The sequence below is a fragment of the Lycorma delicatula genome, chromosome 1 (genome assembly GCF_047948215.1).
Source record: "Lycorma delicatula isolate Av1 chromosome 1, ASM4794821v1, whole genome shotgun sequence".
Classification (NCBI taxonomy): Eukaryota; Metazoa; Arthropoda; class Insecta; order Hemiptera; family Fulgoridae; genus Lycorma; species Lycorma delicatula.
Genome location: NC_134455.1, coordinates 284,230,359 through 284,248,579, shown reverse-complemented (window position 1 = coordinate 284,248,579; position 18,221 = coordinate 284,230,359). Strand labels below are relative to the sequence as shown.

The 18,221-nt window shown below is 26.4% G+C and overlaps 1 protein-coding gene across 2 annotated transcripts in view; it reads right to left on the bottom strand.

Moving 5' to 3' along the window:
• Positions 1-18,221, bottom strand: part of LOC142332349 (voltage-gated inwardly rectifying potassium channel KCNH6-like) — a 792,659-nt gene that overhangs the window by 74,543 nt on the left and 699,895 nt on the right. For both annotated transcript variants that reach the window (XM_075378757.1, XM_075378763.1), the window contains one exon: positions 13,656-13,777. In XM_075378757.1, coding sequence (XP_075234872.1) covers positions 13,656-13,777 — 122 coding nt within the window. The remainder of the gene's footprint in view (positions 1-13,655; positions 13,778-18,221) is intronic.

Genomic DNA, 18,221 nt, shown 5'->3' with positions numbered 1-18,221 from the left:
GCTTGTTTAATTGTGCATTATTAAAGAATGAGATCCTGAAATTACCGAAAAATCATGTATTAATACGTCACCTAAAAATTATACAAATAGTTGAACCTTTCAAGAACATTATAGGACACTATCTGTACACAATTATTTTAATATAAATTATTTTTGTAAATCATAAATATAAGTCTGCTTCAGCGCACAAAGAAAACAATTTAATTTTACACACAGATATTAAAACTGAAAGTTTAAAGAAAAATGAACAGTTTTCAGATACATAGAATGGAAATTTATTCTTCAGGAAAACTGTTGATCATTCAAATAAAATTATTCGAAGACGACGCAATATGTTTACGCAAAATAACAAACTAAAGGAATAAAAATGATAATGATAAACTAACGGAATAAAATGTCTAATGATGCTTGCAAACCATTCCAGAAAAAAAAGAAGTTATATGCAAAATTTAATCACGGGTAGTCAATAAAAGGAGGAACATTATAATGTTCCTCCTTTTATTTTTTCCAATTTTTCCCAATTTTGATCATGGTACTATAGTACCATGATCAAAATTGGGAAAAATTGGATTGAAGCTAATGATTTATTAATTGTAAAAGAAAGTTGACCACGAAATTACAAAAACGTTATGTTTTAGTTTTAGAACAAATGTTATTTTTATTAGATACGTGAATACAACGGACGAAAAGTTATTAGGAAACACATGACAGATACCAGAATTTTATAAATATAAAAAAAATATAATATATTTAAAATATAATAAAATATATTAAAAAATATTAAATATAATATTTTTTTATATATTTTATATATATATAATATTTTTTTTGGATATAATCTGTTGATGATATCCGAACTCCCAAAAAATAAAATTAAGGTTTCGGCGAGAGTTTGCCGTCAATTGAAAACATCAAAAATCTAAAATCAAAATTCAACAATTTATTTATTTATAGATCTTCAAAAAGACATTGTTTGAATAAATAAAAGTACAGATATGTATGAAAGGCGAGATAATTGTTATACATTTTTCCTACTTCATTTTCTCAAATACAACAATATACACCGTTAAATATTTTTTCCTACATATTGCCTATTAAATGTATTATTCCTCTACTAATATTGTAACCAAATGATACAACTTTTTTAATACAAATCAAATATGAAATCATCGAGAAATAATTGGAGATAAACAATTTTTTATATACTTGTATATTTAATAACACAAATCATATAATAAAAAATTCATCAAATTTTCTATGTTGATTGAAAATGTAAAAACACTTGCTGGCCCAATTTCATACTTTGTCATTTCATACGTTCAATTTTGTCGGTTCCGTCGAAAAAATTCTATAAAGAACTATAATCAATTTCTGATTTCAATAAAAAATGTTCACTTAATTAATAGATCAAGTGTTGATCAAAGATCAACAGTAGGGACAGTATGGGTCGTTGTGACAATTTAAAGTGAATGTTGCACACCATATTATGTGAACTAATTGTCATTCGTAGGTTTCTATTGATAAATTTATCATATGTTCCTAATGGTTAAACAATCACACAATAGTTAAATAATCATATGCAATTTTACCTTTAATAAAATGTTTTCTTGATATTTTGAAAATTCAAAGTGACGAAATCATTTCTAATGTCACTGCCTCTAATTGTGCATTAATTACCTTGGAAAATAAACTTTGTGAATAAAAAAATTATTAAAACATATTTCAATTTTGTGAATTTACGTTTTGTTTTGTTATTTTGAAATTGAACATTTTTTTTCTAAAATAGAATTAATCTTTGAAACAAAGAAATTACGAACCGTTAATATTTTTTCAGCTAATTAATTATTTTCAATCATTGAATCATTTGATACTGTGATGAATTAAAAATAATAGATCAAAATTTTTTTTTATTAACTTTAAACATTGTCAAAAATTCAAAGATAAAAAGTTAAGTATATTTTGAAGAAAAATTCAAAAATAATTGTATAAATTAAGATGCACATTATTTTCCATGGTACTTCCGAATTACATCAAATTATTTTATACCATAGAAGTTCTTGTAAGTGATTAATTAGAATTTAGAATTAGAGAATGATCATTCATATGATTTGCATTGGGAATTACTGTCTTTCAAAAGCAAGTAAAGAAGTAGAACACTCGGTTGTGGATCATGAATTATTAGGATTTATGAAGTTGTTTGAAGTACGAAATCAGGCCGGCAAAAGTTTTTGCATTTTCAATCAACATGTTGGGGAAAGTTACAAAAATAAAATTACAAATAGCTCGTTTTTGCCAAAAGAAAATTGGACTTTATTTTTAACAGAATGAAAATCAGAATTATATAACCATGTTCATAAAAACAAAAAACGCATTGTTAAATATTGTTTTGTTAAGACAAATGCTTTGCACAAAATCTCCTTGTGCGATATTTATATACAACAATCCTTAAGTAAAGTATAGGTAAACTTATAACCTTAAATATTTCTTTTACATAAACACAGTGTATAAAAACAATACAGAGTATAATAATAGTAGTATCTTATTGTTTAACAGAGGATTACCTTGATATTTAGTAGACGATTACTGTTTTTTGTTAATGAAAAACAATATCTTGATACTCACTGGCACAGAATATAATCTTACAATCGTGGATTTTATATATGTCTACATAAGTTCCTTTAAGTTAATATTTTATGGTACAATTATAAAGAAGAAAGAGCACAAACATAATGTTTAAAGGATCTTTAACATACAATAAAAAGATTCATTGTTGAAGAATATGTGTAATTTACTTGTTAACTGCATGAAGTGTAAAATTTGACTAAACAATATTAGAATTGCAAGACGCACTAATGATTCTTCGAATGATGGTCAGAGACTGTGATCAGAGAGAGACAATGACAAGAGACTGCCAGATGACACTGCGAGAGAGAAAAACACACAACGAGAGGCTGCCAAAGAATGACCTCTCATATCATATCTATAGTGGGGAGCCGGCTTATATAGTGTAGGTGGAGCCGAGTGAACTGTAAAGAACCAAGTGCATCCGAAAGGAGCTGTGTGAACTGTGAAGAGGCGCTAGATCGTCAAGAGCCGAGTGCATCCGAAAGGAGCCGAATGAATCATCAGGAGCCGAGTGAATGTAATATGTTTACGTTTTGTTCTTCTTCTTTTTTTTTTTTTAAACATTATACACATGAGATAATACAGAGTTAAATCTTCATAAATAATCAATACAAAAGTCATAAATAAAAATCAACTGAGCATATATTTATATGTACGTTGAATGGAATGCATAAATTTCAGTGTATGTAAAATTTCTTATATATAATTGAAATATTCATTAGATCGAAATACTGTTAAATTTTAGATGAAAATAAGTCAAATACCAAACCAGTTGAATTAACCACAACATATTTGAGAAAATTTGACGAATTTTCTATAAATGATTTGTGTTATTGAGTATATATACAAGTGTACAAACAAATTGTTTATCTCCACCTATTTCTCGATGATTTCATATTTGTTTTGTATTAAGAAAGTTGATATTGTACATGTTCTATGTCATTTAGTTACAATAATAGTATAGGAATAAAATATTTAACGGTGTATTATCTTGCCTTTCATACATATCTGTACTTTTTTATCCGGACAATGTGTTTTTGAAGAACTATAAATAAATAAATTGTTGAATTTTTATTTTTTATTTTTGATGTTTTCAATTGACGGCAAACTCTCGCCGAAACCTTAACAATTTTATTGTTTTGGGAGTTTGGATGTAATTTGATACGAATATTTATAAAAAATTATGTGGAGCAATTGACGATGTTAGTAATTCGTGAAAGCGCGCTTGTATACGTAACGGAATAATGTAAGTGTCATCCTACACTGTTTGATTTATTAATTCTGTTTTTAGGTTGATAAGATAAATACAATATATTTACATATGTATAAAATAATCATATGATTGAAAGAATAACTGAAATTAATATTTACGGAGTGCATTACAAATTCTCGCGGGATTTTCATAACCTACTTGTAAAAATTATAGATAAAGTTCATATAAACATATGTCCTAAAATGCATCACTTTTAAGTTACAGCTAGTGAAAGATTTTGCTTGGCTTTCAGCTATCCTGGTGAAATGAGGGTAAGCCTCAGTTCTTAGGGTAGGCAGTATTTCATTAAGCAGTTCTACTTAATTTTTAGGATGTTAATTAAGGAGCAAATTAGTGATTGCTTACAGTTACCTGAAAAATTCAATAAATAAGTCTCAGAACTGTATCTGGAGTAGCTTTTGAGAAATCTAGGGTGAAAGCCAATAAATTAGGGTTAAAACCCCTGTTTTTTATGGTTGATGAACAATAACATTGTTAAATGGCTAATAAACACAAGTTTTATAAAACAAAGAAAAGTTTAAAAAATTTAATTTTATTTAGAAACGTACATTACTACATTTGTCAGAAAAGTACATATTTAATGTAAAAAAAACAAGTATTTTTTTGGTGATGTGAAAGTTTTGTAAAAAACAAAATTTACTACTAAAAAATTAAAAAGAAACTAAAAATTACACGACTGTAAAATAAAAATTAATTAGATAGTAATTTTTTATTAATGATAGAAATTTAAAAAAAATTATTTCAAAGTGGTAAAAAAATAACAATAGTTGATCAATAATGGGCAAAACTGTAATAATGTTTAAATCATTCTATAAGGTACATTAAGTAAATCGGGTACTGTGAACTGTGCTGTTGTTAGCGAAGGTTTTCTGTAAATTTTAATCTGAATGCGATCGGTTTGCAATTGAAGTAGTGCGCCGTAATTATTTACAACAGAGAAATACATTTATACCGTATTCATTTTGGGTGAGTATAATGGTAATGTCACAGCTACTGCAATAGAATATGAAATAGGTTTTTTGAATCACAGGATTCGAGATCCCAAAACAATCAGCGCGACTTTTCACAATCTTCGTGAAACAGTTTCACTACATAGTATTCGAACTAGCTACGAACAATATGTCCAACACGATGCTGTTACTGATGAAATTATTATCGATGCAGTTCAGAACTGTCCAGGCATCAGTAAACAATGTCTTTCTATGTGGATCGGCGTTTGACATTCGACAGTTTGAAGAACACAAACAAAACAAGTTTTATCGTTATCATAAACAGCCAGTTCAACATGTACTTACAGGAAAATGTCTAATTTATTTGGAGTTCAGTAGCTAGTGGAATACAAATCAACAATTCTACAAGTATGTTTTGTTTATCGACGAGGAAAATTTGCTCATGAGCATATGGGCAGAAGTAAATCCTCATGAAACTGTGGAATGCAATTTTCAATATAGATTTTGCATCAATGTATAATGCGGTCTTCTTCACAATCAGCTGTTTAGATCATTCATATTACCTATCGATGAAAAAATTTAATGCACATTTGCATTAAAAAAAAAAAAAAAATGTCCGTTCAACTTAAATTCTGAGGTCTACTTGCACTTCTTGAAGATATTCCTCTGGAACTGAGACACCAAGTATACTTCCAGCATGCTGGTGTGTTTCCTATTTCTCTTGCGCTGTTTCCACTCACTTATCATTATTTCCCTGAGAAATGGACTGGTCATGGAGGTTCACGTTCTTGGCCTCCACAATCGCCTGATCTAACACCTTTAAATTTTTGTATCAAGTGGTGGATGAAAAGTATAAAAAACAAAAATACATTCTCATGAGGAATTAAATGTCCCACATTCTGGATGTGGCTGAACAACATAAGGACAGCCCTGAAGAATTAAACCGAGTAACAAAAATGTGCCAAGAAATGTGTTGAAAATGACAGGCACATTTTTTAACGTTTATTATAGACTTGTATATATAAAGCACTTTGATCTAGTGTACAGTTTCTAAACAAAATTTGAATTTTTCTAACTTGTCTTACACCATTTTGTTTAGAATTAAATTCTCTACTAGAATTCATGTGTTTATTACCCATTATATACCCAAATATTAATTATGTACTATTAGTTTTATGTGTTTATTACCCATTTAATTAAAATATTGTTTGTCAAACATAAAAACAGGGTTTTTTACTCCAATTGATTGGCTTTTACCTCAGATTTCTCAAAACTACTGCAAATACGGTTGTCAGACCTATTTTCTTTCATTTTTCAGATCAAAAACAATTAAAAAAAAAACACTAATTCCGTTTCTTAATAAATATCCTAAAAATTTCTCTATGACCTCATTTCCCAGGGTAGTTAAAATGTGAGCAAAAGTATTCACTAGCTGTAACTCACAAACAAAGATTTAGTATATATATTCATATGAACTTTTCTATTAATCTCACAAATTGGAAGAACCTTATGAATTATTAACGAGTATACTGGTCACAACTGTACCCTACCTATCATACAGTCCAGATTTGGTCCCTTGCAACTTGTGGCTGTTCCCCAAAGTCAAGTTTCCGCTCAGGGGATGGAAATTCAAGACCAATCACGAGGTCATCAAAACTGTGTAGGTGTGCAGCAAGAAACTCAAGACAGATGGTCTGGCATTTGTGTTTAAAAAGTGGCAAGAACAGTGGCAAAAGTGTATTAGAACTGAGGAGGTTTACTTTAAAAAATAGTATGTAGATTTGGAAGACAGAATAAATATTTTTTTCTGTAGAGTGTTTTTATCATTACTTTTTAAACAGTCTCTGTATATCAAGAATATGAACTATTATTAAGATACAAATATTTTTTAAAAATCAGAATCACAGCTACATTTAACAGCTCAAGTAATTACTACTCTGACATATCAATTAAACGGGACAAAATAAAATAAGATGTTTATTTATTGATTGTTATTATGCAGGATCTATCTATATATAATAATACTTCAGTATATAAATAATAATAATTATGAAAAAAAATTTTTTTTTAATTAGAAAGTTTTATTTCATTATGTATTTAATAATTCTTTAGAATGGTAAAATAATAAATATTTTTACTGAAAAATTAATTGAAAATTATAAAATGTGTTTGTTTTTTAAAACAACTTTTAATCTTTAATTTTACATATTATAATATTTTCTTATTGATAAATAAATTCAAATATTGTCTAAAATATATAACACTGCTGACAAACTTTATGAATAGATTTTCAGTAATGTTGAATATCTGATCACATCATGTGTAGATTAGAATTTTTTAATGTACTATATAGGGCATGTAATACAGATGAAAAATCTTTGAGTAGTACTGATATTTAACCATTTTTTTTTTTAACCAATTTTTATTTAAGATTAGTTAGGTTACATTAACTTGAATGATTATAATGCACAACATGATACGATAAAAATCCTGATACACTTATAAATGCTAGTAATATAATTATTTGTGACAAAAGAATAAAGAAACAAGTACATAATATCAAAAATATATAAGAAAGTAATACATCTACAGACTGAAAAACTACCAAAGTCTTTTTTTTTGTTTCAAATGCTTAATAAAAGAAAATAATTTACTGTCATTTACAACTAAAGGGGTAGTTTATAAACATAGTCATTTAGTTAAAATTATTTACTTTGTTTTTTATTTACCATGTAAAAGTTTTTTGTGCACTAAAAAAAGTGAAAAGTCAGTATGTTGTAAAATAAAATTTAGGCATTGTTTTAAAAGTACAAAAAAAAATGGTAAACAATGATTTTTAATAAGAAATAGAATTAGATTATATATTTTCAAAAATTCACTTAACGTCAATATATACTCATTTTTAAACAATGTAATACATTGAAGTTATGAAAATTATCAATAGAAGTTTATTCTCAATTCTTAATTATTTTTACACAATGTATTATGAATACACCTTATAAAAGAAAAATAGACAAATGTCAAATATTTCACTACTTTATAATACATTGTCATACTTGTGTTTAACCAAATATTTCATTATGTTTGTCAGATTGAATAAAAAAAAAAATCTTAACAGAATTCAATGATTCTATATTAATTTGTGTTATTGCATAAAACACTCCTAATGTTGTTAGTACTCTGAACACAAGCAGCATGCAAAACTGTGTATATTTGCTAATAAAAAAATATTAATAAATATGATAAACGTTTTATAAATAACAACAATAATCAGAGGTGTTACACATGAAATTTTTAAACATTATTGTTTTTTTTTTCTAGTTCCATTATTTAAAACTAGATTATCTGTCTGTATATGTTAATAGTATTTGATTATTCTAAAATTAAACTAACAAATTATTTTATGTCTTGCAACAAATCCAAAAAAAAGCAAATTATTAACCTATTTTTACCATTTTATACTTTAAATACTATGGATCATTTTTAAACATATCTTACTGGTTCACTCATAAGATCAAAAAGAGATATTTTTCATGGGATAATTACCATTTTTAGTTAGAATAAGCTAACATTTATTTGAGGTAGTCTGAAGTGAGAATGGACAAACACAGAATATACAATCGTGAGAGTATAGAAATACCTGTCAGTAACTGAATCAGTAATAAATTTCACTTTCTAGAAGTATACTATTTGTCTTCAGTGTCTTTATCTTAGTCATTTTAATGACTAACTTCAGGATTTGTGCATCCTTAAACTGCTTCATGACATGCTAAATATCCTAAGTCATTAAAAGGTCTTTAATAGGTAATTAGTTTTAAAAGTAACATGAAAAATTAATCAAATAACACACTCCATACATTGCAATAAAATAATTTATTAGTAGTCCAGGTGGTATCTATTTTGGGTTGGACTCTTTCTATATGATTGCTAATTTTTGCTTTAATGCCTCCAGAATATCATTGTAAATTATTTCGTTATGCGCCAGTTGAAAAAGGTGTGATTTTTTTCTCCTATTTCCCTAGATAACTGTACACTATAGAGAAAAGATCGAGATAAGAATTCTATTATTAAATTTTACACACAATGTTATTGGTTACAAATCTAAAAATACGTTATTATTGATGTAAAAATAGCAATAACCATAAAAAAAAAAAAGAATTTTTGGGAATCTTTTTGAGTACTTATTAAACAAAGGAATTTCAATTTTTGCTTTAAAAAACATTTGATATGATAAAGCAATTCACCAAATTTTAACAAAATCAGTCTGACAGTTTTTGCACATAATTTTGCAATCTAGATTTAAAAACAAGTGATTTTTCCAAATCGTGCAAAGCCAGAAATAAAGTCGCTAGATACTTGAAAATTTAATCATATATAAAAGACCACTCAAGCTTTCAAACATTCTAGAAAATTTAAATTTGCTAATTAGAAGAGCCTAAGGAATTTTTCAAATATACTTGCAACTGTTTTTTTGTTTGAAAACAAATTGAATATCTTCATGAATTTTTATCTAAATTAATTTTAAAAATTACAACTTAAAAGTACTCAAAAAGATGATTCATTAATTATCTCCAGCGATATAACCAATCAAAGTTGACCGCCGTTGAGCAGCTTTTGTAATAAATTATTATCAATAAATTAATAGATCAATATTTAGTAATAATTCATGTTTTCCAGTATGATAAAATATGTGCTAAAAAATTGTTTTCCAAATGTGCTAAAAAATTGCAAGTATTTGAGGGCTCTCCTAATAAACCAGTTAAAATTTTTCAAAATGTATTTGAAAGTTTGAGTGCTCTTTTATATGTGATAAAATTTTCAAGTATCTAGAGACTATTTCAGGCTCTACACAATTTGGAAATATTGCATTTCTTTTTTTTAAACCTGTGTTTCAAAATTATTGTTATTGTTATTATATATAAATTATTGCAAAAACTGTTAAAACAATTTTGCTGAAATTTGGCTTGTTGCTTTATCATATCAAAACTTTCTTTGTGGCAAAATCTGAAGGTCCTCTGTATAAATGTCTAAAAAAATTCCCTAAATTTTTTTTTTTTTCATTTTTTTGACTCTTGTTGCTATCCAATGATATTGTCTAAAATTTAATAACAAAACTTTTTCTCTGTTGATATTTTCTCTAAAATGAACAGTTATTGAGTTATCTAGGGAAATAAGTGAAAAAAAATGGATATTTTTGTGATTTTTTTAGCTTTAGCTTTGAAAAGGCTTTAATGGGTTCAGTTTGGTGTTAAAAAAGTCAATATTTTTAAAAAGTTTTAATTGCCAGTCGTCAAGGACAAAACATAACATTATATTTCACATTCTCCCAAGTGTCTGTGTAACTGCTATTTTTTAGCATGTATGAACTCTGTAGTAATATAATTTCCATATCATTACTGATATCAGTGGATAATATTTACCAATCATATGCTGATTTTATGCTGTGTTCTTTAACTTCAATACTGTACTTTCTGTATAACTATTTTTTATAACTTTTTTATAGGTAGCTTCATGAAAAAAAATGTGCTAAATCTATTATAATAATGTTATTCTTTGTGTATAAATTGTGGGTGTAACATGAATTGAGCTTTTTATGTTAGTCCATTAATATATAAACTAAATTTCAAATTATATCTATATTTTTTTTGTTGAGATTTTTTATCTATGAAATTAGGAATGTTAACAACTACTAACAATATTGGGAGTTTTATTGCCAAGATATTTACACAAATAATGTGTACCTAGTAACAGATGTTTTTAAATAACATTAGAAAAATTATCAAACTTAGCAATGAAAAAATCTATTTCTTTAAGATATTTGTTATTGTTTAAACTGTTTAAAATAAAATTGATTAAGATGGTAACATAAAAAGAATATTTTTCCATAAAAATAAGTCTTACTTTCTTGACTAAATAATTTTATTTTCCTGGCATCACAGCTCTAAAGATACTACAAGAAGGAAGTATGGTAATCAGTCAAAAAATTTGGTATGGTATTTTTTTATATTTCTCAACATTTCATGACCCAGAGACCCCCCCCCAAAAAAAAAAAAACAAAGTTGGGGGTGATGTGTATACATATATAAACAACTCATGTATATGGTAAAGACTCATGTATATGGAGCAATATGTTGGTAAAATATTGGGGTCAACTTTTTCAAAATTTTGCAAAAATAACCCTACTATATATATTAAGCTCCTCAGTATATGCATGCATGCTTGTCTTAACGTTTTTTTTTAATTTTTCCCTGAAATTTCCCCCTCCCTAAAAATATAAAAGCTATCTTTTTATTTACTGCATATTTTTTAAATGTTTTTTTTTTCATATCTTCCTAGGCATATTAGCAGTGCAAATGGCCCAAAAAGAACTTTGGGAGCAATACTGTAGGTGGGGGAAGCTGATCAAAGTTTAAAAATATCAATAATTTCAATTTTTAAAATTTTTTTGGTTTATTTAAACTTTTAACAATAATAATACAATAAAATTTCATTGTAATTCACCTAATCTCAAAAAAAAAAAAATCTTTGGTAGCTATTTATTGGTTATACTCTTTTCAGTGAATTTTTTTTAGTTTCTTCCAAAACATAGTAAACATAGAAAAATAAAAAAAAATTCCTTGGGGTATGATTTTGGAGGTGGGGAGCAGAAAAAAATTAATTTTTGATTTAACTATAATGATAATTTTACAACAAAACTTACTCATAAATGACCCCCCCCAAAAAAAAAAAATAAATAAAATCTTAGGTAACTTTTTCATGTACCATATTTTTCCACTAAATAAATAATCAATGCCAGCAAACTATTTTATAAGTTTGTTGTAAGTTTTTTTAAGGCTTTGGTAACAAGTTCATATTCCAAATTAATGATGAGATTATCAGATACGTTGAAATTTTATGTGTTGAATTTTGATTTAGAAACTGAACTTTCAAAAAAGTGTTTAAGTGTGAGTTTTTCTAAAAATTCCAGATAGAATAATATTTCTACTTTCTTTGAACAAAGGATTGCTTATATCATACCAATAAATATAATTACATTTTTATGTGTATTGGTGGGCAATACAAAACATAAACTACTAAATCCATGAATCAAGCCAAATTTTATAAATAACATTTTTAATAACTTGTTTTAAAATGTTTTCAGTTGGTCTTGAAGCTAATTAATCATTTTATAAATATATTTATAAAATCCAGTTCAGTTTGTCATTTCAAATTAATAAATAAATATTGATTATGCCACTTTTAAGACAGTAAAATAGCAGTGTTAACTTTAATCAACGTAGTCAGTAAAACCCTAATTATATACATTGACACAGATAGTTTATTTTAATATTTGGCTTGTGGTATCTTGAAAATTGGTAAGTATATTACATCTTTCATGTGAGAATATGTGGTCTTGTAAAATTTCAGAATACAAAAATGATGGTTTAGTGAAGAAAGTTTGAAAATAGGCAGACCTATATCTAACTGTATATCAGAACAATAATAATGGTAAAAACACCAAATGGAATGATAGTATTTCAAAAACTACAAACAATGTTAATGATAGACAACAAGTAATTTAATGTCACTGCGATAGAATTTAAATTTTAAAAAAACTTTTATATCATTTGATCAGACTTCATATCTTCTTTTCAGTGCAGTGAATTTATTTCTTCTTTAGATAATAATTACTACCAGTTTCTTTATCAGTGTATTAAAACTGAATATTTTTTCCTGTCAAAGAATGCTTTTGACATTGGGATACAATACTTTTTACCTGAATTCTTGGATGTCTGGATGACCTTCAAAAATGTAATGCAGTTATTTAAGAGACACTCAGTAGATAACATAAAGGTTTAACCAAAATTGTACTCAAAATCTAACAAAATAAGAATGCATGGGATAAAATTTGTTTAATTTGTGAGTGCTTCTAATATGAACACAAATTTTGTAATAAAATAAAGTTTTGTGAAATTACTTGGAATGGATTCAATGATGCATAGATGGAGAAATATTATTTAAGAAGTGGATATCAAATATATTCACCATTACAGTTCTTCTCTGTCTGAGAAAGAAAGTAAGAAAATATTCAACTACGATTTAAATAATTAAAGGACTGAAGATATTGATCTTAAATGTCTGAAACCAAAATTTAAATCATTTAATAATAATTTTTCAGACTTTTGTTGCAATGATCAGTGTTGCTAATAATAATTAAGCCTCCAAAGTTTTAAAGCTTAGCCATAAAAAAAAAATGAAACAAAAAATTTTCATTCAATTTTTTGAAACAAAATACATCTGATTTTATAATTTAAAAAATGCTGTTATTTATAAAAATGCATCGCTAAAATTAATTCTTCCTCATATGTCTAAGCTTAAAAAAAAATGTTTTCTAAATAGGCAAAATTTTTTTAATATTTTTGTTTAACCATTAAGAAAGTGCAACATTCTGATCTATTAATATAGAAGTCAAAATTTTAAAAAATCTAACAAACTAATGTTTACATTAGTTTGTTAGATTGTAAACTAATGTTTACATTAGTTTGTTTACATTCTCTTTCTACATCTGAATAATGTTGTGCAACACCTCAAAATATGACAAAAATCAGATTATAAATAAACTATTCTAATAACTTGATTTTTAAATAAAAAAAGAAATCAATGAAAGTTAAAAGGTTTAAAAAATATATTTTACTACTGTATGGTATATTTTCAAAATTAATAAAATGTTCACTTCAGATTAAAAGTGGTAAAAAAAATATGTAGCTGTTACAAATGAATGCTAAAATTAAAAAAAATTGTCACTATGTATACTAATAAGAAAATACCTGTAATAGAGTTAAGTGTTGATGATCGATGGTTTTCTCCAAACTGCAGATTTAATGGTGTTATATCTTGCCCAGCTTTTTCTGTAGAGAACTCTAAAATACCATGGCCACTGCATCTTTCACTAAATGATAAATAGCTGTATTAAAACTTTTAAGTGTACAATAACACCAAACTAAAACATGAAACATTGATGTTAGTATAATAATACAAATTTAAGTTAATGATCGGCATGATTCAAATCTAATACACTTTTTGAACACAACTAAATATGTCACTATCAGACATGGCCAATTGTAACTTTATTTGGAAATCCAATATAAAAAATAAGCATAAGTGTTGATGATGAGTACAAACATAGTTAGAAATGTTCTGATTAAAGTGAAATTGTGTCAGTTAGGTGTAATTTGATTTGGTTTTTGTCACAAATTAATCATACCTTAGAAAGATATCTTACTTTTATACAACTAATTTTATTATTTTTAATAGATTAATGTTTATATAAATCAATAATAAAAATTTAATTTTCAGGAATAAAAGGAATTAATTTACTCTAATATCTTAAAGAATATTTGTTGATGTTTGCTATTCCTGAATATTTGCTTTTTTTGAATAATGTTAATGAAATAAATTAGTATTTTAGCATACTCATTTTAACTCAAATATATTTCATTTCAAATCTTCAAGATTACTATTTTTTTCTTAATTTATCTCATTTATTTATTATCTTTAGATATCTGTATCAAAATTATTTTTTAAAACTGGTTAGTTTTATGCTCTGATGTGGTTGAACACCATACTTTTTTCCGTTAATTCTGTTTTTTGCAATGTAGTCTCTGATTAATATTTATCTATTTGTTTTCTTTGAACCTGCCAAACCAATGCTGGGGATTTAATTCTTGTTATTTATGGAGCAGATCTAACTATTTCTAATAAAATCTATATAATATACGGGCTAATTAGTTTTGATCTCATTAAAATTTTATTATCTAATTACAACCATCAGGAAATAGGTGATAAATTAATTCATAATTAAACATGTGGTACATCACAGTAAATTAAAGCTCTATATGGTATTTCTTTCTAATTGTTGGTGATACATGTATAATTTGTAAGTATTAATTAAAATGCAGTTTATTAAGGAGCAGGTTTATTGTAAATATTTACTCATTTTCAAAGCACTTTTTTCTTTTTTCTTTCACAAGTACTGTGTTGTGATTACGTTTTTCATCAGATAAATAGCAATTTCAATAATTAAGATACTATTATTTTTAAATCTTAAATTAACAGAAAATAACTACATAAGTTATGTAAATTATTGTCACTGGTATCAGATCAGGTGCATGTTAAACTGATCTCATTCAAGTATTCATGATTTCTTTAATAGAGAAATAAACAAGTTTGTTGCAACATTACAAATATATAAATAAATTTATTAACTTCTTTAATCATATAATTTATGTGTTATGTAAATTTTATTATTATATTATCTATTAGCATACCAAGTCACAACTTCGCCCACAATATAGATGTAGCTTCACTCGCAATGCTTTTTTAATAGCAAATTTATTTTTTTATAAATAAAAAATATTTAATCAACAATATTATATTTAGATTTTCATTAAATCCTGAAAAAATGGTAAATAAAAATTTTGTGAAAAATACTGAAGGAATATACGATAAACAATGAATTTTTGCCCAAAACTTAAATACAGGAAAACAAAAAAAAAAGATAAGAAAATTGAACAATATTTGTTAGACCAATCCATTTTATGAATGAATTAAAGTAGTTCAATACAAAAGTCCTATAAACATAAACAAAAAATTTATTACAATCCCAAATCTAGCATCACCATCGCGGCTTGGCCCGTGCTCTATGGTTACTTGTGCTTCCCGTCACAATCAGAGGGTCATGGCTCGCTTCGCTCTCTCTTCTTATTTTCTCCAGTTTCCCTTTCCTTCCCCCCATTTTTCTTTCCCTTACTTCTCTTTTCCCTTTCCATTTCCTTTTACTCATTTTCCCAACAGCATTATTCTTTTAACAGTCAAAGTAACAGAATGAGTAGAAAAAAATAAAAACTGAGTGTTAGATAATAATAGAAATAAATCAGCTATTTACCACGGTCCAAAACACACTAAAGTAAAACTATTAAAAAAGTTGTAGTTCATGTTGACATCAAGTTTGGAAAAAGCTAGAAATAAAAAAGTTACTAATGAAATGTTCTCAAATAGATTGGAAATTGAGAACGTGTATAATGAATAAGTGTTTCTGAATGCAGAAAGTAAGTTTTACCTTCTATCAAAAGCCAAATTTGAGTTAAAAAATTTCATAATAGAATAAGGAATTTCATCTCCATAACTTATGTAGTCGTAACATGGACAAGAGGAAAAAATACTTTGAGCAGGGTATAGGCTTCATAGACAAACATTAAAAAGTTACTGTGAAAACAAAGAGTCACTGTAAATAATAAAAATAATAGAAGAGAACAAAAATAATACTTTTTCTTACTCCAGTAGGAAGTTGACAAAATTTTAGAAGCTCAGAATGCATTGCTACTTTCTTTATAATTGTATCAAAAGACAATTAAGAAATTTTTGAAAATTAACTTTCTGCGCTTGCAAGCCAGTTATCAACTCTAACTCTTTAGAGTTAATGAGTGTGCAACATGCATTGTTATTAGGTTTAATTTTTTTTCTACAACTTTTGTAATCACAAGAAGAAAAGACTGCTGTTTTTTGGATTAGATTTTCAATTCAGTCTCCATAAAAAAATTTTATTGGTAAAAGAAATAATCATACTGATGACAAGAATTCCATAACTTTGACAAAATTAGTATCTAAGTTGTCCTATACTTAATTATGAACATGAAAAACATTGTGGGTTTGTTATTCCTGATCCTTCATCTTTAGATTGAACAAAAAGAATTGAAATCATAAAAAAATAAATATATGTTCCATCATATATTTATGATAGAACATATAAGTATTACAAAATTAAATTTTAAAACGCTAAGCACATTACTCTACTTATTAAGTATTGCAAAACAATAATAAAAAAAATGTAAAATGAAAAACTACTAATAAATAGTAATAGCGTGGTGGGTCTTTATGAGAAATAAACATTTTTAATTTATTACAAGCCTATTCTACGTAGAACATGATGTTTTTTCATAGATATCTGCCAACATCATAATAAAAAACAGTTCTATTGTGATTTTTTCTATGGAAGTATGTGTGAAAGTCTTTTTCCCAAATTATGAATGTACTGTGTACCCTGTTGCGGCATGTGTACAGAAGCCAATATAAAAATTGTGTGTTAGTGAAGACATCCTACTTATGAAGTGATTTTTTTTTAACCAACTTTAAAAAAAGAGGTCTCAATTCAACCTTCATGGATAATTTTTTCTATGCACTTTCATACCTTACTCTTTACAGAATGAACTGACAGAATTCAATAATTTTTTTTAGGAAAAGCTCCTTTGATGTTTCTATTATTTTTTTTCCTAAATAACTTCTTAAATAAAACTTATATTGTCAACATAGACTACCAGAAGATGACCCAACGGGTTAGTCTGGTGGTGAACATGTCTTCCCAAATCAGCTGATTTGGAGATCTCTCGATTTTAGTCGAGAGTTCTAGAGTTAAAGTCCTAGTAAAGGCAGTTATTTTAATACAGATTTGAATACTAGATGGTGGATACCAGTGTTCTTTGGTGGTTGGGTTTCAATTAATTGTACATCTCAGGAATGGTCAAATTGAGACTGTTCAACACCTCATTTACACTCATACATTCATCCTCTGAAGTAATATCTGAATGGAAATTCCCAGAGGCTAAACAGGAAAGAGAAAAAGACTACCAGCAGATATTTTTCTTTTTTTTTCAACTTCATTACTTGTATGAGAATTTTGTAGCATAATGATATATAGCCTAACATCATTCTCATATTCAAAGTACTTCACAGAAAAATTCAAGAAAATTAAGAGAACTTTAGCTAATTCTCAATAGTATTTAGTAAACACTGTTTCCTTACATTCTTTCTCTTTAAGTGCTAGGGTTTTTATAGATCTATCTTTATCTTAAATAAAATAAAAATATAAAATATAATGTAATTATCTTCTTTTTTTAAAATAAAATCAACTTGAACTACACAAAAAAATATTTTTTCAATTCTTTACATTTTTGCTTATTATATTATTATATTAAGTTGAATTAAATTGAACTAAATTTGCTCAATTTAGTTTGTTTTGTTCAAAATTTGTTCTAGGTTTATTCAAAATAAAATAACGCATAGTTATTTTTATTTTAATGTCGACTTCTAAAAGTAAAAAAATTAAAGAAGAATTGAGAAAAAATCTTACTGTTTCTTATTTCATCATGTGTCAGTTGAAACAAAGCAATGGTCAGTTTCCTTGTTCAACTGAAAATGGAATTTTTCTTTGCAAATAAGTTTTAATTACAAAGTCAAGCATGTGTAAACTTATTAATAAAAATTTAAACATTTCTCATTACACACAATACAAATGTTTTCTATAAACACATTTAGGTTTTAAATGTGCTCTTTAGCAC